At 39.1% G+C, this 26,907-nt stretch overlaps 1 protein-coding gene across 2 annotated transcripts in view; it reads right to left on the bottom strand.

Annotated features, from left to right (window-relative positions):
• Window positions 1–26,907, bottom strand: part of AIG1 (androgen induced 1) — a 257,957-nt gene that overhangs the window by 175,331 nt on the left and 55,719 nt on the right. For both annotated transcript variants that reach the window (XM_018053284.1, XM_013966567.2), the window contains exon 2: window positions 3,675–3,830. In XM_018053284.1, the coding sequence (XP_017908773.1) occupies window positions 3,675–3,830 (156 nt within the window). The remainder of the gene's footprint in view (window positions 1–3,674; window positions 3,831–26,907) is intronic.

Here is a 26,907-nt window from a genome sequence, read left to right as displayed (position 1 = left end):
CTCTGTGCATGGGATTTTCCAGTCAAGAATACCAGAGTGGCTTGCCATGCCCTTCTCCAAGGGATCTTCTCAACCCATGTTGAGATCGAACCCACGTCTCTTATGTCTTCTGCACTGTCAAGAGGGTTCTTTACCACTAGCATGACAAGGGAAGCCCTTTTGCCCTGCACCAAGAAGCAAACCCACTCCAGGGTTCTTGCCTGGAGAATCCCAGGGACAGGGGAGCCTGGTGGGCTGGCATCTCTGGGGTTGCACAGAGTTAGACACAACTGAAGTGACTTAGCAGGAGCAGCAGCAACAGCAGCAAGAAGCAAAAATGACATTGCTTTCCCCTTCAAACTTGTGGTTGACAAAAGTGTGGAGCTGAGAAAGCTGGAGAAGGCAGCAAAGGAGGTCCTCTGTGAGGCTGGCAGTCATCTGGCAGTCAGAGCCTGGAGGCCCTGGGGACTGACCACCAACTTCTAAGTGGAGTTTCTGCATCTTCCTTCTTCAGAGGCTCAAGCCACGTCCCAGGCCTTCTGGGCACAGGGAGAGTGCTGGGATTTTCCCTTTAGCATTTTGACTGTGTCAACCAACATGATACAAGGTGTTCAATTGCAAATGTTACAACCAGTCATTTGCACTACATAGGCATTCTTTCACTACAGATTCCTACAAGTCCTGGGCATCACTGCTATTTCCATCTGTCTGATGTAATGAACCATTTGGGCTGGTTACCTCCCTCTCAGGCCAGGAGCCACAGGAAGAGTAAAGATGACACCTCTTCAAGTGTTTCCCAGTGACGCTGCTTCAGGAAGGGCTCATATGCTAACAAGGAAGAAAGTCTTAAGTGATGAAACTACTGTGGAATTCCAGATCCTAATGAGCAGCTGGGGGAGATATAGAAGGGCAGGGAACCTCTGAGGTCACAGCAGAGACTAGGGCTCATTTGAAAGGAAAGCTGGGAAGTAGAGAGAAAGACAAGGGAATATCATGAAACTGTATGTTTACATGAAAAAAATGGATAAAAATGACTGTTAATGTTTCATTGCTCAGCTGTGTCCAACTCTGCAACCCCATGAACTGCAGCACACCAGGCTTCTCTGTCCTTCACTGTCTCCTGGAGTTTGCTCGAACTTACGTCCACTGAGTTTAAAATTGTATAAAAAATGGTTATAAAAAGTCAAATTCATATCCTCTGAAAATATGACTTTATAATAAAATTAGTGAAATCTAGGAAGAAGGCATTTATCAATCATTTTGGTTTTTGGCCTCAGTGAATTTCTGTGTGTTAGAGTGTGAAATCAGGTAAACAAACACAAAAAATCAAATGACAGAGTAAGAAATAATGGAAAATGCAAGGCGATTACAGGCCAGGATTCTTCCTTATATTAAAAAGACAGACAGAAACAGAAAAAGAGAGGGGCAGAAGGAGAGGGAGGCTCCAAGAAGCTCAGGAAAAGTAGAATGCTAGTGACTATAAAAAGGAAAGTGGCTCATTTTAACAGGGAAAATTATCACCCAAATATTGACTATAACATATTAGCAGGCAAGAAAAAAATTAGAGTTAAAGAAATCAGTGAAACGGCACATCTCTGATTCATTATTTATTCTTTATATTCCTCTGTGAAGTTCATCGACTAGGAAAGGTGCATACATTATGTCATGAAAATCTGATGTTACGACTTTTGGTTCAAAAAGGAGCATAATAAAGGTATTATGATGTTTCCTCTCTCTTTTAAAATACAGAGAAAACAACAAACATAGTAAAACATGGGAGAAAATATTGGATGTACTCAAATCAAACAAACAAGCAAACAAAAAGACTCCCATTCTTTTTACAAATCACAAAGCATGCATGGACTAAACTCAAGGAGGATACTGAAAGTGGACAAATATCTCAAGTCTCAAGCAGGATAAAATGTTTTAGGCTAAAGTAATGTCATAAATGTCTAGAGGGCATATGCAATGAACCTTTGATTAGACTAGCAAGACACACACCTTAAGCTCATAGAGACACAGTCTGACACCACATAACAGAAGCGGGCAGAACAAAGAGGAAAGGATAATATCGTATTTCTATCTGCCTTTGTATTGTGTTACTACTGTATTCCTTCTAATCAAGGAGGATCTCCAGAATTAGTGACATGCCCATAGAAATCCCAAGGCAGTAAACTGGAAAAGGGAATGCCTACCCACTCCAGTATTTTTGCCTGGAGGATTTGGTGGATAGGTCCATGGGGTTGCAAAGAGTCAGACATGACTGAGTGCCTAAAACTTTCACTTCAAGCAGGTAAAAAGTAACAGAAAACATAGAAACTTGGATTTTCTAGATAATCCGTTCAAGTAGAAAGTGTAGGTCTTTACAGTTTATGGCAATGGAAAATTTCTCTTAGATAAGTATTCTCATAGAAGGTGTTTGAATTTTATAAGGCAAGTCTAAAGAAGGAAATATTGAATAATATATAAGGTATTTAACTCTGTTATGTTAAGCAACCAATTTTGAGAGATCTGCTAGATGGCTTTAATCTGAGCATCCATCTAGATTTTCAGAGGGTAAGGATGAATGAGGAGACATACAACCGTATCATACTACTTTCCTTGGCCTGTTGTTAAGAGCTAAGGATTACTTCATTCCAAGAAGACACCACTCAGTATGCAGAAAAAGCAATTCAGTAATAGTCTTGGTGCCCACTAACTGGTCTTAGAACAAATGTATAGAGGCTTCAGCCAGGTATAAATGTGGCAAATATGAGTAAGAGCCATTGGAAGGATTTAAAAAGCATCTTTCTGACTCTGCCTACAAAGGACCTTGGACTTGGTACACGGGTTTCTATTTCTCCACCTGATTTCTATCAGGTGGCCGATGAAAGTTCTCTATTTGAATTACACAAAATGCTCTTACTTGTTATCACAATTTACAAGTGTTCTCTCATTCTTTTGGCTCTTCACAGGTTAAAATATATAGAATCTCATGGTGCCCTGGCCCTCTATGTAGAGATGAAGGGCGATTAACAGACCAGTGAAGGAAGTTAAGCTAGGGAGGGAATCTAACTGAAAACAATGGAAATCAATGAAGCCAGAGTAGAATCAAACATTAAGCAGCATTTACTTAAGTGATATGAGTTAATGGCACCACTGAGTAAGTGAAGAAGTATGAGCTATTACTGACTTCCTCTCCCAAGTTCAAAAATACAAGAATGATCACAGAGCCATACATTTTAAGTCTGGGCTGCTTAAGAAACCGTTACAGGTTAAATTGTATCCCCCTAAAATTCCTATGTTGGAGTCCTAACTCTCAGTATCTTGGAACGTGACTGTATTCAGAGGCAACGTCTTTAACGAGGCAAGTGAGGTTAAATGATATCACTGAGGTCCAGTATGACTGTGTCCTTCTAAGAAGGGGAGATTGGGACAGGGATACACAGAGGAAAAAGCATGTGAAGATACAGGCAAAGGAGGCCATTTGCAAGCCAAGGAGAGAGACCTCCGAAAAAATCAACCCTGCGGACACCTGGATATCAGCCTCTAGAAATGGGAAAAACTAAATTTCTGTTGTTTAAGCCACTCAGTCTGTGGTGCTGTGCTATGGCAGCCCCAGTGCAGAAGCCTATAACTAGCCCTGTTTTCCCTCTGAGAAGTCTAATATAAGAGCCATTTCTTTTGTGGTTATATGCCATTTACATCATACTCACAACGCCAACAGGAAAGGCCAATACAGCCAGCATCCAGTCCCGGAGAGAGATGAGCTTCTTGAGCTGTCTTTCCTGTTCTTGGTTCCCACTTCCTCTAGTCAGAAGACTGGAAAGATCGGTCAGCACACAGATGCCAAAAAAGACAGCTTGGATAACCTGGAGGGAGACAATGATTGGTAGTAAGTCAATAAGATCAAAAGAGACCCAACCTGGAGAAGAGCAAACCAGCTATACCTCTACAACATGACATAGGGTAAGAGGATGAGAAGCACATTTAAAGACCTGGCCCTGAAAAAAGAGAAAGGCTTGGATATTTACAACTTGCTATCATAGGTGAGAAAATCCATATTAAAACACTACTTCCATTTTTGCTAAGGACAAATGGAAAACATGCGCAAGCAGAAACTGTTCTCAAAATGACATATCCCTTATTTTAAAACATCACATCTGTGGTTTAGTAACATTGACTAGTGCAATTTAACAAACATCTAAAAAGTGCAAAGAAAAAGATAAAGAAAAAGATCAATAATAAATGAGATAATTAAGTCTGAATGTGAAAAAAAACCTTCCTATGATTTAATCTCTTAGGGTTAAAACTTTTTCTACCAAAGGAAGTGGTGGAAAGCTTCTAGTCCTTGAATCACAGAAAAATCAACTGAATGCAATCATCAAGACTGAAACACAGCAATTTTTTGTTTTCAAACTTGAACTAAATGACCTCCGTTTGAAGTTTTCGATCTTTATGAAATAAGATCTTTCCGAAGTAAGGTAAACTTACCCATTTTCCCCCAAAATGTACAACAACTTGTACATTCCAAAATCAATTACAAATTGAATTACTTACATAGCCATGTTTACTTGGACCATCACAGAGACCACTGAAATGCTAGAGCCCAGATATTCATGAAATTCCTAAAGTGAGGGTAAAAGTGTTGGTGATCCAGAGCTACGAGTGAAGGCAAGCAGAATACTGTAACATATCTTGGCAGATGGTAATCTAATTATGCAAAGGGCAGAAAACATATTCCATGGGCTCAAAGTCATACCCATTTAGCACCAAGAACAGATTCAGGGGAATTTTTCTAGTTCTATTTACAAGAAATAATTTACTGATGATGTATTTGTACAAGATACAATTTTGTTCATTATGGTTAGAAAACATAACAAAATAATTTTCTTAGTGGATTATCATCCTGGCAGTTGAACGAATCTGTGAAAGTTCTGTTCCTCATTGAGGCACAGGACAAAGCGGGGAGAAGGACCCTCAAAATTACTTGGTTCTATCTCTTGGAAAAGCACAGACACACTCAGTTTTGTTAACCATTCTGGTTAAATTTTTATCTAAGCCACTTGAAAAATTCCCAGATATGAAGATTCCATCACCAGGTAATACACCAGGCTCTTTTGAAATCAGCAAATCCTATTGTTATTAGTCATTCTTAGCCAGAATAATGTTCTATTCTTCTTCATAACTTAGCCTACTTTTGCCTTCAATGACTTAAGATTCTTGCTTTTTTACAACCAGAAAAACCAGAGTGGGAGAAGCTAAGACTGCCACACTGAGCATGGCACAATTAAAAGTGTTGGCAAGAATCATGCTATGATGACCAGAAATAACTTAAATGACTCAGGGAATAATCTGCCACTTGGGAAAATTTTCCACCGTACATCTTAATGACTTTAGATGTTAGACCTTTATGTCAACCCTAATAGGGTTTGAGAAATTGGGGAATAATATTGGAGAATAATAATCTCTATTACAATCTGGTAGTCAACATATTAAAAAGTGTCCTCCCTTATCAATAATCAGAGAAATGCAAATTTAGATTACAATGAGATAGCATTTTTCTCATCCATCTAACTATTCTCTACTATAATTTAATTCTGACAGTACCAAGGGTTATAAGGATGAAGAATAACCAGAACTCTTATGGTAGGAATGAAAACTGGGGAAACCACTTTGAAGAAAAACCGTTAGTGGCTAGTGATCTAAAAATTCATTTACTCTTTTATCTAGTGACTTCACTATGAAGTCACATCTACAAGAAAGTTAATTTCAGCATTCACTGCTTCAATAAATGAATACAATCTAAAATCTCTTAATAGTTGACTAGATAAATCATGCTACAGTCATACAATGGAATTCTAAGCACACATCAATTTTTCAGTCTCACAACAAAATAGTAAACAAACAAAAAAGGAAACAAAAAATGCTGCATATTGATACCACTAAAACAAATGTCAAAAAATGTAAAGATAAATTCAAAGATGCATGCATATGAGGTAAAATGGAATTAATAACACTAAAATTAAGTACCTCTACGAGGAGGATGAGATTGAAGGAAGGACAGAAGGGCCACAACTATATCAGTATTTTATTTCTTAAGTTGATTATTGGGTATATGGAAGTTTATTATATTCTTCTCTATATATTTCATTATTATGAAACATTTCCAAATAACTTTAAAAAGAGTGGTTTTCTTACTTTTGGAATATAGTTAACTAGCTTCTTTCAATTCCCTTCCTTCCAAATCAGCTTCCTCTAATTTTAAAGATCAGCTAATAGTAGCAGAATTTAGTGAGCTCCAACTCAAGTGAATTAGGTGAATTTTAAAATTCCATGGTCAAGTAACAGGTACCAAATTTGTCTCCTACCATAAACTAGACATTTGTACTAAATATAGAAATCAATTTTTCATATATTTGGCTTTTCCCCTCTGTAATCAGCCAGAGAAACCTGTTTTCTAAAGGGCTCACATGATGAGATCACGCCCACTGTGGATAATTCTCCTTGGCCATATAAAGTAATATAATTAAAGGAGTGATCATACTCACAGGATCATCCAAAACCCAGTGCAAGGAGATTATGTAACTATGAGTATCACTGAGGGTCATTTGAGAATTCTACCCCCCATATACACATTCTCAAGAGCCCAATTAGGATATACAGGTATTCAAGTTCTTACCAGAGAAGCCTTATAGACTACAACAGGCATTCAGTAGAGACCGAAGACACTTAATACTTAAACAGCAGTGCTAAAATGGCCCTGGAATAAAGGTGACTTTAGATCTAATCCAACAATATTTAAAAATAAGCCTCAAAGAAAAAACAATCAGGCTGATCTATGAATAACTAAAATACTTGCAAATATAAAATGCTATACTCCTTAAAGGAGGAGAACAAAATCCAAACATTTAACAATATCCAACATCCAATCAAAAATTACTAGACATGCCGAGAAACAGAAAGTCCTTTAACCAGGAGAAAATGAATTAAATAAAAATAGGTATAGAAATGACAGAAATATTGGAATTAGAATACAAGAACATTAAACAACTAAATTAAATTAAGAAGTTAAATGAAAACAATGAGAGGAAAAAGATGTAAAGAATCAAACTGTATATTAAAAGTGAAGAAGGTATTACCTGAAATTAAAAAGTCACTGCATGGGAATAATAGATTTGCCACTACAGAAGAGAAGATTTAAAACTGAATACACAGCAAAAATAAACTATCCAAAATGAATCAAAGAAAGAAAAAAAGACTGTAAAAATTAACAGTACCAAAGACTCTTGAGAGTCCCTTGGACTGCAAGGAGATCCAACTAGTCCATCCTAAAGGAGATCAGTCCTGGGTGTTCATTGGATGGACTGATGCTGAAGCTGAAACTCCAATACTTTGACCTCCTGATGGGAAGAGCTGACTCATTTGAAAAGACCCTGATGCTGGAAGGGATTGGGGGCAGGAGGAGAAGGGGACGACAGAGGATGAGATGGTTGGACGGCATTACCGACTCAATGGACATGGTTCGGGTGAACTCAAGGAGTTGCTGACGGACAGGGAGGCCTGGCATGCTGCGGTTCATGGGGTCACAAAGAGTCGGACACAAGTGAGTGACTGAACTGAACTGAACAGTGAACTGTGAGAAAATATCAAGCAATCTAATATACATGTATTAGAGCCCTGAAGAAGCAAAAGGTGATGTAGAAAGAATATGTGAAGAAATAACGGCTGATGTTTTTCCTAATTTATTGAAAACTATAAACCCACATGTACAAGAACCTAAAAAATGGAGCACGTACAAAGAAAACTACATAAGCATAGTGCAATAAAATGCTGAAACTCTGTGAAAAAGAGGAAGCCTCAACAGTCACTGCAGAAAATGGCATCATATACAGAAAAATGAAGATTAAAAATATCTCAGACTTCTAAAACAAAACAAGCCAGAAAACAGTAAAATGACATTTTTAAAGTTCTTAAAGGGGAAAAACCGTCAAAGGTGAAAGACTTTTTCAGACAAACACAAATAGTGGCAACAGACTTTCACTAAAAGAAATGTAAAAGGAATTGAGATTATGATACCAAATATAACTTCAAGTTTAAACTAAACAATGACAATTGCTAAAATAGTAAATATGTGGATAAACATAAAAAATTTATCTTCTGTTTTATTTTTAAAGATAAATGACTACTTAAGGCAAAAATATAACAATATATTGTGAGGTTTTAAACATATTTGGAAATAAAATTATGACAATCATAGCACGAAAGATAAGAAGGGAGGAATGGAAGGTATACTGCTGTTGAATTCTTAGTTACATATAAAGTGGTATAATATTATTTGGCAGAACAGTGACAAGTTAAAGATGCATACTATAAACCCTAGAGCAACCTTCTCTTGGAGAAGGAAATGGCAGCCCACTCCAGTGTTCTTGCCTGGAGAATCCCAGGGATGGGGAAGCCCGGTGGGCTGCTGTCCATGGGGTCACACAGAGTTGGACACGACTGAAGCGACTTAGCAGCAGCAGCAGAGCAACCTCTCAAAGAACAAAATGGAGATCTTTAGCTAGTGTATTGGTTTCCTGTGCTGAAAGACAAATAACCACAAACTTAGTAGCTTAACACACAAATTATTAGTTTACAGTTCTTTAGGTCAGAAGTCTAGGTAAGTAAGTCTGGCTTCTATGCTCAGGGTACCACAATAGCAAACTTGCAGTGTTGACCAAGCTGGGCTCTTATTTGGAGGCTCAAGAAAAGGATCTACTTTCAAGCCTTGAGCTTTAGCTTTTTTACACTGTAAAACCAAAGCTCACCTTCTCTTGTTAGCTGCCAGCCAGAGTCACTCTCAGCTCCCTGTATCTGCTCTCCAATCCATGTACGATGGCTACCTCCATACTCAAATCCAGAATATCAATTACTCTTTATGCTTTAGATCTTCTTAAATCTCTCTTCTGCTTTCCTCTTCTGGCCTGAAAAAGCTTTCTAATTTTAAGGGCTCATGTGATAATAAGATCAGGCCCACATGGATAATATTCTTTCTTAAGGTCAACTATTTGTATATCAGTGTAATCAGAGGAGTTGTAGCTCATTCATTCACAGGTTCCCAGGATTAGAGTGGGACATCTTTGGGGGCCAATTTAGAAATTCTATCCACTGTAAATAATAAACAAATACTGGAAATAAAATGGAGTAGTAACAATATCCAAGTAATCTAAAAGAAGTCAGAAACTGGGGAAAAGAAACAAAGAACAGATGACACAGAGAAAAAAAAGTAAGACGGCAGACTTTAATCCAGCAATGCCTATAATTACATTAAATACAAATGGTTTAAAGTTTCCAATTAAAAGGCAGAGATTGACAGACTGAATTTAAAAAACAAAGAGCACTTCAAGTATAAAGATGTGGATTTGTTAAAAGCAAATGGATATGAACACTAATCGTAAGAAAGATGGAATAGCTATATTAATACCAAAAGAAGGTTTCAAGATAAGTGATATTACCAAAAATAAATCATGATAAAGGCATCAGTTCACTAAGAAGGCATAATGATCTTAAATGTGTACTACCATAGTTGAGCTTCAAAATGGAGGGAGCAAAAACTGATTTAACACAGGTTTAAATTGCTCAATAAGCTTTTTTAAAATAAATAAATGATTCACTTGTTCTTGGATAACAGATGTTTTTATGAAGATTTCAAGTGCAAATGAAGGAGAGAAAGAGAATCTCATATTCCAGAAGAGAAAAACAAAAGTTCTGCAAATATAAACATTTTGCCCAATTTAGAAGATTAATGGTATTATGAAATCTTATACATCTCTACAGCTGACTCCTCTTCTTAACCACTGGTGTTGCCTAACATAGCAGTCCCCTCACCACTACCTGGTGGCCACCTGTCACTGTCTGGAGGTCTCTCCAGTGGCTCTCCCTAGCTTATGACCACAATACAGCTGCCATGCCTTAACTGCTGTGGAAGACCTCCCCAAAGAATGTGGAAATCAAAGAGAGGAGATACCACAAAACAATTTTCTCCCAATTTCCAAACATTAGGAGACACAGAGGGATGTTGGGTATTGCTATCTTTCTTTTAACTCACACTGGCTAATACTCAAAAGATAATACCTAAAAATTATGGAACAGTCCATCATTTCCTGCAGAGAAGCAAGGATTGACTTTTGGTTATTTGTTCATTTAAGAAGCAGTTAGTCAATATTGTTAAACCATTTATATTTCTGCCACTTTGCTAAAATCTGACTTGCGCTGACAGCTAACAAATCACATTAGAAACATTTCACTCTGCTGCCTATATGTATCATGCTGTCCACAGCAACTTAAAATTCATGAAGTTAAGAATGTAAAAGTCACATGAAGATGCACAAGTGAATCTTAAGTAGGATTCCCTTGAAGCGTTATTCAGCTCCAGCCATTCTGCAGAGCTGGCATTTTCAAACCATCAGCTCAGCATGACATACATATACACCATCTGGCTTTGAGTTCTTAGCAGGCTGCTTGATCTTATTATTTTGTATCACGTGTAGAAATGAAGTGGTCAAATGTATCATATCTCTCCAAAAAATAAAAATAGAAATCTATCAGAATGGGGAAAAAAAAATCCCAGGGTATTTTGCAGTCATTCCAGCATTTATTCCTCTAGAATGTTCTCTACTGTTTAATTCATTCTGCATCTTCCATCCAGCTCCTCAACTCTCCCTGGCAGAAAATCACAACTTATTTACTGAGTCATTTTATGTTTAGGATTCACTTCCACAAGTGTGGAAATGTACCCAAATTCCATTCATGTCTTCATCTTTCTTGACATGAGTATCTTTATTAAATTAACATTATTTTCCTTTTTCTCTGGAATGCACTGAACTATTACAATTCTGTTTGTACTAGAGGGTAAATTCATTAGACTTCTAACATTTATTCCCAAACACATAGGACATAGTTTATCGAGAATGGATTTTATTTCATTTCACTAGGTCAACTTCAATATCCCCAATTACATGTAATTGCACCAAAGCTATTGTCTCTATATCAGGTTATGCCATTACTTCAGTTGCTAATTTTTACATTTCTGAATAATTGGCCAAACTCAGACAAGAACCAAGGATGCACCAAAATAGGAAAAGTAGTATAAGCAAGAAATGGAATCATTATTTGTATGAACTTTAAGGCCAGTAAAGCTGTCTTGACCTTTGGGAATAAGATTCCTTATAAATCAACGTACTGCATTTTGTTCATATTTTACTTTCATAAGATTAATGCAAAGAGTACCACAATGCTGGTTTTGAATATTTTGCTTATTTTAAAGTTAGTTTTTAGACACAGCAGACAGAGGAAACAAGAAGATGGAACTCTGAGGGGTGGCAATGAAATTGGAGTGATGTGGATCATGGAATGAAGGAAAACTGTGGAGAGAACAGATGGAAAGAAGGCAGTGAGATTTATAGGTGTCATAAGGGAAGGCCTGGAGGAGTCCTCTATATGAGGACAAGAGCATTAATTAAAGGGGAGATGATAAAGAAGAAGTGATAAATCTATCTAAGCTCTTCAGTAATCAGAGAATAACTATGTAAACTCTAGTAAACCAGGAAAGAATGGAATAGATAGACAGATGGAACATGCCCATATAACATACACGGCACGTGTTGTGTTTGTGTAATTTCTCCTGTGCAGGAAGGTGAATAACACATTTGGAGAAACGGTGTGAGCTGAAGGCCTTTCAGTTTCTCATGCATCATGTGGCACTGTATAGTGAATAGTGAAAGTCACTCAGTCCTGTCCGACTCTTTGTGACACCATGGACTGTATAGTCCATGGAATTCTCCAGGTCAGAATACTGGAGTGGGTAGACTTTCCCTTCTCCAGGGGATCTTCCTAAGCCAGGAATCGAACCCAGGTCTCCTGCATTGCAAGCAGATTCTTTACCAGCTGAGCCACAGAGGAAACCCAAGAATACTGGAGTGGGTAGCCTCTCCTTTCTCCAGGGGATCTTCTTGACCAAGGAATCGAACTGGGGTCTCCTGCATTGCAGGTGGATTCTTTACCAACTGAGCTATCAGGGAAGCTGTGGCACTGTATAGCATAAACAGTTATTTTGTTTTCAGTTCATAAAACTTTCAATGTAGTTCTTGCTCAAAACAAATCCATGGCAATAAATGTATTCAATGAAGAGTGAATCTGAAGGAGTAAAATACCATGTTGAAAGAATACAAGAGCTACAAAACAGCAGTACCATAAAACACAATCTTCTAAGGGACTCCCCCTTCATTCCACACATGCCTTACTTTTTAATAGTGCATAACTCCTTATTATCAAGATCAAGAGTGACTGCCAACAGTAGTTTGGCACCAAGGAACAGTGACTCTGTATGAAATCAGATGAGTGAATTCGGCAAGAATTTCTTCACACGTGCTTCCAGTGCCTTCCTTGCTGGAGACATCTGAACATCTCTGGCAATTCTACAGAATGGAGCCCATCAGTTACATGGAAGCCATCATTAGCTACATGTTTGAATGCTACTCTGTAGAGAAACCAGTGCATTAAAAGGTACCACAAGCTCTTTCTGCCTCCTTCATCCTCTGAGACTATTTCCATCAGACGTACTGCCTGGTGAATCTTCCGCCACTGCCCTTGGAGAGAGTTAGCCTGAACAAGCCAAAATGGTTCTCTCACTCTAATGACTGTAAGTCTTATTTTTCTAAATCTTCCATTTAAGTGATGTGCTTCAAACCCAAGTATTTTCAAGGAATCTTCACCACAAACATTTTTGACGAGATGGACTCATTACATCATCAAGCCCGTGGTTTTCAGAATGTGATTTAGAGTCTCTGCCCATGTACACAGACATTTACCTCATACTGCTCTATCTCATTACTGAAAATCGATGAAATCAGCTGTAAGTCACCACTGGCAAGCAATCTATTCAGATAGAAAGAAAAATAAGCTTTTCAGTCAGAAATAATGCACTTAGATAAGCTGCTCTGGAAAGGAAATCTTGTCCCCAAAATTTGTTTACAAACATCACAGAATTGTTTTCAATAAGTAGCAAGGAGAGCAGTCATCTAAAGAAAGCATTGCATGCGCTTCACAAATAATGGGTGCAATCATTCCAAATTCTAGCAACATCCTGGTAAGAGCACTGCAGGGTTCCTTCTGGGGATCCCATTCTAATCCGCAAATAACGACAGAAAATTCCCCTTGGGTATTTCCTGAGCTCCACTGACATTAGAAGCTACCCCAAACTTTTTCAAGCCTAAAGACTTTTTTTCAACTATTAATATTAGCATGAATAATTTTAATACTGAATTAAACACACTATTGATTCATTTAACAAATATTTATTGATTACTACATACAAAACAGTAAACTACTAATGCAGCAACACAGACTATTAAATGATTGCATGCTGTGAGCAAATGTGACTGTACCTAGAAGTGTCTAGGCTCTAACTTAGTGGCATCTGCATTTACTAAACCCACAGGAACAGTGGTGAACAATTATTTAAAGAAAAAAGATGTTGTATCTTTAATAACACAAATTTGTTTCAAAATGCATTAACTTTCTAACACTGTAAAATTGGCTTTATCCAACCAAATGCTTACTTGTGCAGTAAAATATTATTAAGTGCCAAACATAATCATTAGTTAAAGAACTAGATAATTCTGAAATCTAAATAAAAGGAACTGAATTAAGATCAAACCAGATCCTAAGTTAAGACATGAAAGTGTTAGCTATTCAGTCATGTCCAACTCTTTGTGACCCCACGGACTGTAGCCAGCCAGGTTGCTCTCTCCATGGATATTTTCCAGGCAGGAATACTGGAGAAGGTTGCCATTCCCTTCTCCACAGGATCTTCCTGACCCAGAGGTTACACCCAGGTCTCCTGCATTGCAGACAGATTCTTTACTGTCTGAGCCACAAGTGATGACATAAAATCAGATAATCATACATAACGTATGTACAATCTATATATAACAAGCTAAACTATATGCATTCAGAGCACATACATCTGCAGGTAACATTGTATTAATTAAGCCCATTAGAAAAACATGGTCCCCGTCCATAGATGTTTCTGCTTTAAATACTTACCAATCTATTGATTTCGGTCTAACACTGAGTCTACACAAAGACTATGTCTGCATAATTGTAGATAAATACTTGGCAGGAAACGGAATGGTTAAAATACTTATGAAACTGGTTCGCTTTGTCAAGATGCTAACTTCTGCCTTCAGAAATAGGGTCTTCCTAGACAAAAGCTTCTAGATGGGCTCTGAAAGGTCTTATTCCCTATCAGACAGCATTTTCCAACTTAAACCCAAACTGGCCACTATTCTACCACATTAATTTACTATTTCACTTTAAAGTTAACTGCTGCAAAGCGTAAATGAACCATTCTTTTCACTTCTATTCTCTACTAGTTCATCTATGACTTCATAACATTTTACCTCTTTGTTAAGAGTATTAGAAAATCCCTGGGTCCTTATAGCTTGAGATAGTATGAAGCTAGTGCTGGAAGGGTCCTACCAGTAATCAACTTAAGTGACAATGTAAAATCTCATAAAAAATGAAAGGTCCCCGAGACATTTTAAAATTCATTAATGATACAGAAAACTCTGACAATACCAAGTGAGGAAGATGGTGTGGAACAATGCTAAAGGGAGTATATTTTGGTTCAATCACTTTGGAAATAATGGCATTATCTAGTAAAGCTGAGGATGCATACACATATTAGTGGTCTTATGCGTGTCTCCTGGGACCTAAAGTGTGTAACGTGAAACAAGAGTGTTGTTTTAGGTATACGCTTCTGTCCTTTAGACGAGTATGAAATTTTTAAAAAGCCAGAAATGGTACTGTAATTTATTACATTAAGAAATTAAGAAGTACCTTACAGTTCTCAATTACTCAGGTAACAAATTAAATACAACCATTACTTTCTTCACAAAGTTATCACCTTAAGTTTCTATTAGGAAACAAAATATTGTTATGCTTAAAAATAGAGTTGACCCTTGAACAGCACAGGTTTGAACTGCATGGTTCCACTTATACATGGATTTTTTTTCAATAGTAAATACCACGCTACTACATGATCTGTGGTTGGGTGTGTACACAGATGAGGAACCTCAGATACGAAAGGCCAACTATAAAATTATACACAGGTTTTTCTCCTGCATGAGGGTCTCTAACTCCCACCTATTCAAGAGCCAACAGTAACTTAATGGACATAATTTTGAGTCATAGCTAAACTGGAACATGATTTTCTTGTACTTAAAACCTGGTGATAGAGCAACTTCTCACCAGCTATCTGCTTTACACACAGCAGTGTACATATGTCGATACTACTTTCTCCATTCGTCCCACTTTCTCCTTCCCCATTGTGTCTACAAGTTCATACTCCGTATCTGCATCTCCATTCCTTCCTTGCAAATAGGTTCATCAATTCCATTTTTCTAGATTCCATATATATGCACTAATATACGATACTTGCTTTTCTCTTTCTGACTTCCTTCACTCTGTATAACAGCCTCTAGGTTCACCCACCTCATGAGAACTGATTCAAATGCTATGTAACACAGGGAGCACAGCCTGGTGCTCTGTGATGACCTAGAGGAGTGGGATGGGGGCAGACGAGGGACTCAACAGAGAACTGACGTATGTATAATTATGGCTGAATTGCACTGTTGTACAGTAGAAACCAACACAACATTGTAAAGCAATTTTCCTCCAATTAAAGAATAAATAATAATAATAAATAAATAAACCAAGACTTTAGATCATGCATAGAAAAGAAGTAAAAAACTGGTGACATTTAGAACACCTGATGTGGAAGTTTATGCTAGGTTTTAGATTTCATTGATTTTTTTTTAGAGCAGGGTACATTTAATACAAAGATTGATTAGGTTATCATAGGAGAGTAAGTATTACATGTAAAGAGGATGCTAGATGGTGCCCTGGGGCTCAGGGAGAGCAGCCAAGGAAAGAAGAACTTGGAAGAAGTCCCCTACCCAAGGATGGGCTTCAGACCTCACAGAAGACGGTGTGTTGGTGGTCAGGGAGATGATGGAGGTACAGGTGAGCCTCTGCCAATGGGCAGGTGCACAGAAGGAGCTGAGTGACCACTGTGGGCAGGAGACCTGGAGCAGGTGGTGGGTGCCCAGGTCGGGACGTAGGGGCTGCAGGGACTGCACACCCCCTACCTGTAGCTGGGGCTGAGCAACACTAAATGTTGCTCACACAGCTGACCACTGGGACAGCAGCTGGAACCAGTAAGTGACGCCCCATCCTTCTGCAATATCCCTTCAGTGTCCTTTACTGAGAAAGCTCAACATCATCTTCAATGTAAAGGAGAAATGCTTAAAAGGCTATGGAAGAGCAGGTGTTACAGGGTGAATTTGAAGCTGAGAGACAACAGCTATCTTGTTTAACTCACCATGACTTAACTGATATTTTAAGAGCACTGCTGACAATACTGTAATTATTCTAATGAAATGCTAAGAAAGAGGGAAGGACATTTGCTTTTAGTTATTCAGACAGACAGTCTGACCTGTCTCTTGACTTTGGGTCATTTAATTATTTTATGCCACTTTCTACAGATAGTATATCAGGAAAAGATGATGGAGATTTTATCATAACATTTTAAATATGATGCAACATTCAAAGTGGTCAAATTTGTTGCTACTTTGTGGTTGCTGTTGTTTAGTCACTCAGCCATGTCTGACTCTTTGCACCCCATGGACTGTAGCCAACCAGGCTCCTCTGTCCACAGGATTTCCCAGGCAAGAATACTAGAGTGGGTTGTCATTTCCTTCTCCAGGGCATCTTCCTGACCCAGGAATCAAATCCTCATCTCCTGCATTTGCAGGCAGATTCTTTACCACTGAGCCACCAGGGAAGCCCAATTTGTGGTACTTGTGTTAGATAGATAAGGCTGAAGTGAAAGACCTAAACTAAAATTTGCATGCGTATTGAAAATTAACTAATCTTTATCACACCTTTCCTGTTCATATCTGAATTGTTTATAATAACAGAAAGAACAAAACAATCCAAATGTGCACAAAGCAGACTCAACCATGGATAAACAGATAAACAGAGGTATAAAAGAATAATATGTAGCAGTGAAAATAAAATACCTAGAGTTATATAAATTAATACAGGTGATCACACAAGTATAACACTGAACAATAAAAGCAAGTCTTAGAAGACCAAAAAAGTATCATACCATTTAAATAAAGTTCTAAAAGAAAGGGAAAAAAACCCCCACAATATCAGTCCAGGGACACACATGTGGTAAAATCATAAGGAAAAGCAAGACAATAATAACAATAAAATGCTACCTAGAGCCAAGTTAGAGTCTCCTTCTCTCTACTCCAGTATGCATTTTAGGTTATCTTTTGTTTTTTCCCCCTGGATTCAAGTGTAATAAAATCATCATTAGTGCTGCTATTTTATAAATGCCTGACTCTCTTGCAGGCACATGGGGGCAGAGTATGGTTTTTGTTCGATATTGTATCTCTAGAGATTGGCACATCTGGGCTGTGGTATTAACACATATCTACATTACAGAATTAATGACATCTAATTACAGAATTAATGACAGTGGCAAAGACAGCTGAGTAGAGAAGGAGGGCTGGTAGAAGGATGGCCAGGAGATGCAGAGGGCCCTGCTACGAAGGTGACTGCACGGCTATATTTCAACTGATCTGCACTGCTATAGTGCAGGCTTCCCCACTCTCGAACAGTAGAGCATTCCTATGCAACCCTTCACAAGCTGATAAGGGTAAAGCAGAGAAGCAAGGACTTTAGGACATATCATGCTAACAGACGCACAAAATAAACTGACATAAAGCGTTAAGCCACCATAGTTTTAAGCTGAGTGTGGTTCCCAAGGAAGGAGCTTGGTGATATCCCTGCCACTGCTCTGAAGCACATACAATTCACTATAAAGCAGAAGCTGAACTCTACCTCTTCCTTTCATCTTTTTTCCATGTAAAAGTGAAAATCCTCTATGGATTTCTTTCAGTTAGCAAAAAGATACTAATGTAGGTCTTTTATAATAAAAGCCAAGTGGTATACAGCAAGCTCTGGAAAATCGGGGTGGGGGGTACCTGCATTTGCTGCCAGTCATGCTCAACACCCGAGTCAAGGGCATGCAGGTAGACCTCGTGGGTATGAAGGTCAGCAGGGAAAACCCACAAGGTGATGGTGTCAGGAGGTGAATAGAGAAAAGCACGAAGTTAGGAGAGCGGCAAAGCATGAGGGGTTTTTGGGGGGAGGGGCAGTCACAGGTCTGCTGCTGCTGCTAAGTCACTTCAGTCGTGTCCTCTATGCAATCCCGTAGACGGAGAATCCCTGGGATTCTCCAGGCAGCGGGAGCAAATAAAACTGAATGGTGGGAGCCTATGGTCCAAGAATGACCTAGAGCTCAAGCTGTTCTCAGCAACCATGAGATCCAGGGGTGGCTATGACAAGCAACTCCTGGGAGGTTGTGATGAAAGCCAGCAGAGTTGGAGAGAAAAAAATATCATGAGGAGTGAATTTTATGTACTAAAGGGATTGTAAACTTCTGGGGCAAAAAAAAAAAAAAAAAGTTAAGAAATTGGAACCAAAAATACAAAGAAGCATAGGTTCTAAAAAATTATCACAGATATTTTAGAAATCTGTCAATTAAGTATATCCATATAAAATATATGTTTATAAACAATGAATATTAACTGAGTGCCTTGCATCAATAGAAATACAAAGAATAGCATTTTTTCCTTTCAATTACATTAAAGTAATTCATCTTCTTTTGACCCTGCCACATTCCTGTTCTCACAGACACATAAAGTATGTTTAAAAGCCAATAAATAGCGCGCGTACACACACACAAACCCAGTGCTGTGTATGGGTCAAACCCAATGCTCAGAAAACAAAACAAAACAATACATATTTTATGTTGCTTCATAAGGTACATTAACTTTTAAAGCTAGCAATAATTTTCTCACCAGGATAACAAATAAATGAAAATAATCTGTTGTTGGTTAGAAATCAGAAAGTATACTAACTTTTATATTAGGAAGCATACTAAAATTTATACCAAATTTTAAAGACAGCTGGGAAAGCCAATTTTATGAAAAACTGTCTTGTGCAGGGTATAATATACTAAATTTAGTAAAAAAAAAAAAACACAACTTTTTTTAAACTTTATAAATTTCTAAGTGATTCCACATAAGATTTTTCTGAGCTTTCTAAAATCAGAACCACTAAAAATAACTCTATTTGAAACAAATATCACGGGTTTTAGAAAAATCAAATGTTTACTTATGTTTCTAAGAGTTAAAACGTGAATAGTACAGCCTCAGCCACTTGCCAGTGAGAAAGCCCAAACTGCGGACCACACTGGAGATGATCCTAAGAAAATGGTTTTGATAGCTTCTCCAAATAACTAGTTGTTTAGTTGCTAAGTTGTGTCCAGCTCTTTTGCGACTCCATTGTAGCCCGTCAGGCTCCTCTGTCCGTGGGATTTCCCAGGCAAGAACACTGGAGTGAGTTGCCATTAGTGATATTTTAATGGCAATTCTGTTAAGTGAAGAAGGAAGAAAATAGGGGGTGGGGGAAGAAGGGAGGAAAACAAAGACATGATCTTTGGGAGAAAAGATTTATGTAATGTCTCTGTCTGTTTGGGCTCTGTAATAAAAGCAAATAGATGGGGAAACAGTGGCTGACTTTATTTTGGGGGGCTCCAAAGTCACTGCAGATGGTGATTGCAGCCATGAAATTCAAAGATGCTTACACATTGGCGGGAAAGTTATGACCAACCTAGACAGCATACTAAAAAGCAGAAACATTACTTTGTCAACAAAGGTCCGTCTAGTCAAGGCTATGGTTTTTCCAGTGGTCATATATGGATGTGAGAGTTGGACTATACAGAAAGCTGAGTGCCAAAGAATTGATGCGTTTGAACTGTGGTGTTGGAGAAGACTCTTGACTCCTTGGACTGCAAGGAGATCCAACCAGTCCATCCTAAAGGAGGTCAGTCCTGGATGTTCATTGGAAGGAATGATGTTGAAGCTAAAACTCCAATATTTTGGCCATCTGATGCAAAGAGCTGACTCATTTGAAAAGACCCTGACGTTGGGAAAGATTGAAGGTAGAAGGAGAAGGGGATGACAGAGATGGTTGGATGGCATCACCGACTCAATGGACATGATTTTGGGTAAACTCTGGGAGTTGGTGATGGACAGGGAGGCCTGGCATGCTGCGGTTCATGGGGTCGCAAAGAGTCGGACATGACTGAGCAACTGAACTGAACTGAACTGAATAGAAGCACCATACACTGGGTGGCTTATAAAGTGAAACTCATTTGTTACAGTTCTACAGGCTGGGAAGTCCAAGATCAAGGTGCTGGTGGATTTGGTGTCTGGTGAAGCCCCGCCTTCTGGTTCACAGATGGCAGTCTTCTTGCTGTGCTCTTACAAGGCAGAAGGGTCAAGAGACTTCTGTGCGGTCTCTTTTGTAAGGGTATAATCTCATTCACTAGGGTTCCACTATCATGACCTAATCACCTCCCAAGGGTTCCACCTCTTAATATCATCATCACCTTGAAGATTTTAACATATGGATTTGGCTGGAGGGGGGCACGGAACACAAAAATTTACTCCAAAGAAAATGTAAAGTTGTAATAAGCTCACAAGTTCTGAAGGAAAAGTTTATATATACTCTTCATCCTTAATATTACATGGATGTTAAAATTAGAGTCAGTAACTCTTGATCAGAATGCAGTAGCGGAAGGTTAATGTTTCAAACTAGTAAATGCTAGAAGAAATGATGTAGTTGAGAATATGGGGTGGGCAAAGAAGACCTAGTCTAGCCATCTTTTCTATCTTACTTGACATCAGATGCTACAAATGAACTAGTACCTAGAGATGTTCATCAGATTATCTCAAATTTACAGATTGGCCATGAGGAAGCAGATACATATATATAAGCTGCATGTGTGCTCAGCTGCGTCAGTCATTTCTGACTCTGAAATGCTGCGAACCTTGGCCCTCCAGGCTCCCGTGTCCATGTACTGGAATGGAGAGCCATTTCCTTCTCCAGGGGATCTTCCTGACCCAGGGACTGAACACATGGCACCTTTATCTTCTGTACTGCAGGCAGAGTCTTCACTCAATGAGCCATCTGGGAAGCCTACATACATGTATATATATATACATACATATATGTGTGTGTGAGGAGGTCATGGCAACCCACTCCAATATTCTTACCTGGAGAACCCCATGGACAGAGGAGCCTGGCAGGCTACAGTCCATGGGGTTGCAAAGAGTCGGACAGGACTGAGCGACTAAGCACACACAGCACGCACGCGCGCACACACATACACACACACACACACACACACACACACACACACACACTATTTGCCTCAGCTATTACTTGTCAATTAGGAGAAGGCAATGGCACCCCACTCCAGTACTCTTGCCTGGAAAATCCCATGGACGGAGGAGCCTGGTAGGCTGCAGTCCACGGGGTCGCACAGAGTCGGACACGACTGAAGTGACTTAGCAGTAGCAGATTGTTTTAAAAATCCATTACTGATACTGAATCCAGGACAAATGTTTTGGTCAATACACTTCTGTGACATCAAAATATCCTGGATCAAATCTCCCCAAATGCTGGATCTGAAAACTCTTTCTATTTAGTGGCTTTCTTTTCCTTCCTTATGCTGTTTTGGTGCTAATCGCACATATCAATGCACTGAGTAGGATTTACAGAAAGGGATGAAGGTTTCTGTCCAACACCCTTTATCCAGGTAGAAGCCCCAGATCCCAAATACTGGAGAAAGAAGGGATAAGCCACTTAGATAACTAAGTTTGAAGCGTTCCTGAGCTACTGCAAACACTTAACTACTTATCTCTTTATCTTAAGTGAAGGCTCCACAGTTTTGGAAACCCTACCTTCCATTGGGAGTATAAGAGGTATAGGGCTTTAGCATCATTCTCTTCCATGCACAGCATGTGTATCTATTATGATATGGATCAACTGCCTGTGGGTTTTAGGTCCAGTGGCTGTTACCCATGCACAGAAGTGGGCTTTACTCCACTTAAGTACTGTCCTAGACACGGATACCTCTTGAGAGTGTAGCATATTATGAAAATTATTCCCTACTTTTGAATTTCTTAGTCTCCAAAACTCTTTGATTTAAACATATATGTGGCAGTTTATGATGTGTTTGATATTTAAATTGAGCACATCTGGGAAAATATCTTAACATCTTCTGGTAGCCAGAATGCTTCCAGACTGACTTAGGACGTGTTATAGTGATAAGAGAAAGTGCTATGAAAATTCTTTCTTAGAAACACTCTCCAGAAGTTCCCTATAGGTGCGTCTCTGGCAATGGTTTTACTTAAGTCTCTCAATTCCCTCTTTGTTGTAAACTCTTAACAGAATATTATGATTCAGTTACTTACTAATATAAAGTGAAAGTGAAGTCGCTCAGTTGTGTCCAACTCTTTGCGGACCCCATGGACTGTAGCCTATCAGGCTTCTCTGTCCATGGGATTTTCCAGTCAAGAGTGCTGGAGTGGATTGCCATTTCCTTCTCCAGGGGATCTTCCCGACCCAGGAATCAAACCTGGGTCTCCTGCATTGCAGGCAGACGCTTTACCGTCTGAGCCACCATAAAGCAACATAAATGATAGATCTTAGGCCATGTCATTAAATTCATTTCTTTAATTCATTTTTATTTTTATTTTATTGTAGTAAGAACACTTAACATGGAACTCTACCCTCATCAGATTTTAAGGGTATCCTACAGTATTATTAACTACAGGCACAACAGTGAAAAACAGGTCTCTAGAATTTATTCACCTTATGTTAACTGAAACTTCGTAACTGCTGATTAGCAACTCCTCCTTCCCCTCTGACAACCCCCTAGCAACCACCATTCTATTCTGTTCTCTGAGTCTGATTATTTTAGAAAGCTTGTATAAGTGGAATCATGCAATATTCGCCCTTCTGTAACTGGCTTTATTTCACTTAGCATAATGTGTTAAACTACTAAATTCTTTAAATTGAATAAATCTAGTCAGATGTGAAAAAGCTCTCTACAAATACATGATGATAAAAGCATGTTTACACAACCATTTTCTGGAAGGTGTCATTAACGTAGAAAAATTGGTCCCTGTTTTAAGTCCAATCAACAGGTCTGTCTTACCTTAATTTTAAAAGCACACTATAAATAATGTATATATCTATTTTAGTAATACTGTAATTATGGACCCAAATCCTTTGGTGTTTTTCCAAATCACTGTGTTTTTAGGTAGTAAATTTAGAGGCTAAGGTGACTATTTCTACTTGAACATTATCATGAAATATTCTGCACAGGGTTGCACGTAATCATCTCCAGTGACGCCCAAATCATCTTTGTGCTTGAATCAATCCCTGATGAGAAAATTCTTTAAATCTTTCAGGCCATGAGGACAACTTTAGTAAAAAAAAAAAAAAAGTTTTTGGTAGTCACCACAGTGTATAGGGTATTAAGGCTATACTTGAAATATACCCCAATCAAATTGTGCATTAAAATCATGATATATTGCATTTTTCCAAAAGTATGTTATAGCAATGATCATCCAGTCTAGGCCTCCTCTGGTGGCTCAGCAGTAAAAATAATCCACCTGCCAATATAGGAGAAGTGGGTTCGATCCCTGGGTTGAGAAGATCCCCTGGAGAAGGAAATGGCAACTCACTCCAGTATTCTTGCCTGGGAAATTCCATAGCGGGCTACAGTCTATGGAGTCACAAAAGAGTTGGACACAACTTAACAGCTAAACAACAACATATGGTAGTCTACGGCATGTAATATGTGTTTATGAAATTGTTCTGCAAGTTGGCTTTCCCCCCTTTCCACTGAATACTCCTTCTCTGTCTCTGCTGCTTCCTTGCTACCTCCTGAGCCTCTAAACTCTGCATACCCCAGGGCTCAGACATTGGAGTGCGTCTGTTTTTCCAGCCTCATTCACTACCTTGAAGATCTAATCCAGTCTCCTGACTTTGGATACTATCTCTGTGATAAGGGCTCCTATTTACATGGACATCTCTAGCCCAGACCTCTCCCTTGAATTCCAGCTATCTATTCAACATCCTCATTTGAACATTTCAGATAGGAATTTCCAACTTCACAGGTCCAACACAGACCTTCTTGCATTCCCTGACAAATCTCCTCTCACAGTCATCCTCATCTCCATGGATGGAAATTCTGACTTTATAGTCATGCGTCCTCCAGCTCTGCTTGTGCCATTCATGTGCAGATCCGGATGGCTCTGTGTCTAAAAATCATGTCCAGAATCTGACACTTTGTGCCACTTCTGCTGCTCCCTCCGTGATCCGAGTCACCACCAACTTTCCCCTCAGTTGCTGGCAAAGCCTCCTGCCTGACCGTCTGGCTTTTCTGCTTGACTCCACTCTGTTCTCTGCAGCAGCCAGAGTGAGGCTATGAAAAGTCAGATCACGTCACTCTGCTCAACGCCCTTCAAAAGCTTCCTATCTCATGTTCAGGAAAAGCCAAAGAGCCCTTCGCAGCACATGCCAAGAGGCCCTTTGCTTTTTCCTGCCACTGTCCCCCTAGCTCGCCCTGCTCCAGCCCCACTGGCCTTCTGTTTGGGGCCTCTAAATTTGCTGTTTTCTTAAACCACTTTTCCACTGTCTTCACGCAAACCTTAGCTTGTAGGGAGGCTCCTCTCCAGTGATACTCCCTAGCTCCTATACTGCCTTTTTCTCCTTCCCAAGCAACATTTTAAAATATACTTATTCATTTTTAATTGGAGGAAAATTGATTTACAATTTTGTGTTGGTTTCTGTCATACATCAACATGAATCACCCATAGGTATACATCTCTCCCCTCTTTCTTGAACCTCCCTCCCACCTCCCATTCCAGCCCACCCTTCTAGGCGTCACAGAACACTAGGCTGAGCTCCCTGTGTCATATAGCAAATTCCCACTGGCTACCTATTTTACATATGATAATGTATATGTTTCCATGCTACTCTCTCAATTCCTCCCACTCTCTCCTTCCCTCTGTGTCCACAAATCTGTCCTCTATTTCTGCATCTCCATTACTGCCCTTCAAATAGGTTCATGGAGAGCAGATTCTAGTGGGAGAAAGGAGAGGATAAAAAAAAAATGTTGCTCCTTCACAAGCACCATTTTTTATATCCTACCCTTTCTCCCCACTAGAATCTGATCTCTGTGAGGCTGGTATTTGTTGTGTAAGTTATTCACTGGTGATTCCCTGGTGCTCAACAAATACTTGCCAAACGAATGAATGAATGACCAAATTTTACCTCTTTTTGTCTTCTCACTTAGAAGACAGGAGCCTGCCCTGCTCAAAATCATTCAACAAGTATGTTTTGAAGCCTGGCTGTCAACCCAGGTCTTTTGATGAAAAGCCCATCCTCTTTCTACCAAGACTTGCTAACTAACTTGTAATATGACTTCCCTGGTGGCTCAGATGGTAAAAAATCTGCCTGCAATGCAGGAGACCTGGGTTCAGTCCCTGGGTTGGAAAGATCCCCTCGAGAAGGGAATAGCTACCCACTCCAGTATTCTTGTCTGGAGAATTTCATGGACAGTGGAGCCTGGCAAGCTCCAGTCTATGGGGCTGCAAAGAGTCAGACACGACTCAGTGACTAACACATTACCACAGTCTTATCATCTCAGATAAGGAGCACCACCTCAGGCTTGGTTTTCTTACTGAAGTGAAGTCGCTCAGTCATGTCCGACTCTTTGCGACCCCGTCGACTGTAGCCCGCCAGGCTCCTCTGTCCATGGGATTCTCCAGGCAAGAATACTGGAGTGGGTTGCCATATCCACCAGTTCATGTCCCAGTGGAAGAGCATTAAAAAATGTTCACTAAAAAGTACAGAGAAGAATTTTACCCAAAAAGGATGGTAACCACTTCCTGTCTAGATTGTGAACCCATCACAAAGAGTATATTTTATTCATTCCCCAATCACCAGTGCTTGGTTCAGAGTTTAGAACTAGGCTGGAGCTAAATGTACTTTCAGTCGAGGAAGAGAACCATATTAAGCTAACCCTAACCAGGATCACTGAAATGGCCGACAGTGAAAATGCTGACAGTGAAACTGACAGGTGTCGTGGAACTCTGCCCTCTGCTCTCTTGTGAAGTAGCCAGAGCACCTGATGGGAACTCTCCTGCTTTATGAATGAGGCAACAAATGAGGAAGGCTGAAGGCATGTTCTTCAGCAAAAATTATATTCTTGGTCAATAACACTGTGGTCAACCACAGGTGCTTACTTTGTGCCAAGACCTTTGTCTGGTGCTTAACAATCTTATTTAACTACCAAAAGAGCCCTTTAAGATAGGATTGCATCACCATTTTACAAACTATAACTGAATAAATATGGGAGGTAGAGTGACTTCCTCAAGCTTGTATACATTCCTGTATGATTCAGTCTTGGCATTAGACCTTTTGACTTCTATACAATGCTTTTATTTATACACAAAAAAGCTATTATCTATACAAAAGCTTCTTTTAAATAGGAAAGATAATAGCCATTAAATTTACCTTGCCTTCCATGGTATAAATGATTGCAAATATTCTGATTCTGAAACTCACAGCCTTCTATTACATTTCCCCACATTCTTTTACATTTACTTAATTCTTATTTCAACACTGTAATAGAAATGGGGAGTTCCAAACAGGTACAATCTTTCAGGGATATAATTTGAACAGATGAATCAAAAGTTTTTCAAATACTTTTAGAAATGCATCTTACTGGCTCACAGAAACTTACAGACAAGAACATTTGTTTCACTGCAGTCCATATATTAACAATCTGGAAATGGTTAACCTGACCCAGATGACATATTTAAACCTTGAAGGAATGGGGTGATGTTTCTATATCCTTGAAATATCATGCCTTTGAACAACAGTGAACAACTTCAGAAAATA

Source organism: Capra hircus, chromosome 9, assembly GCF_001704415.2.
Source record: "Capra hircus breed San Clemente chromosome 9, ASM170441v1, whole genome shotgun sequence".
NCBI classification, from domain to species: domain Eukaryota; kingdom Metazoa; phylum Chordata; class Mammalia; order Artiodactyla; family Bovidae; genus Capra; species Capra hircus.
Note: the sequence above shows the minus strand (reverse complement) of the source record. Positions and strands in the feature narration are given on the sequence as shown.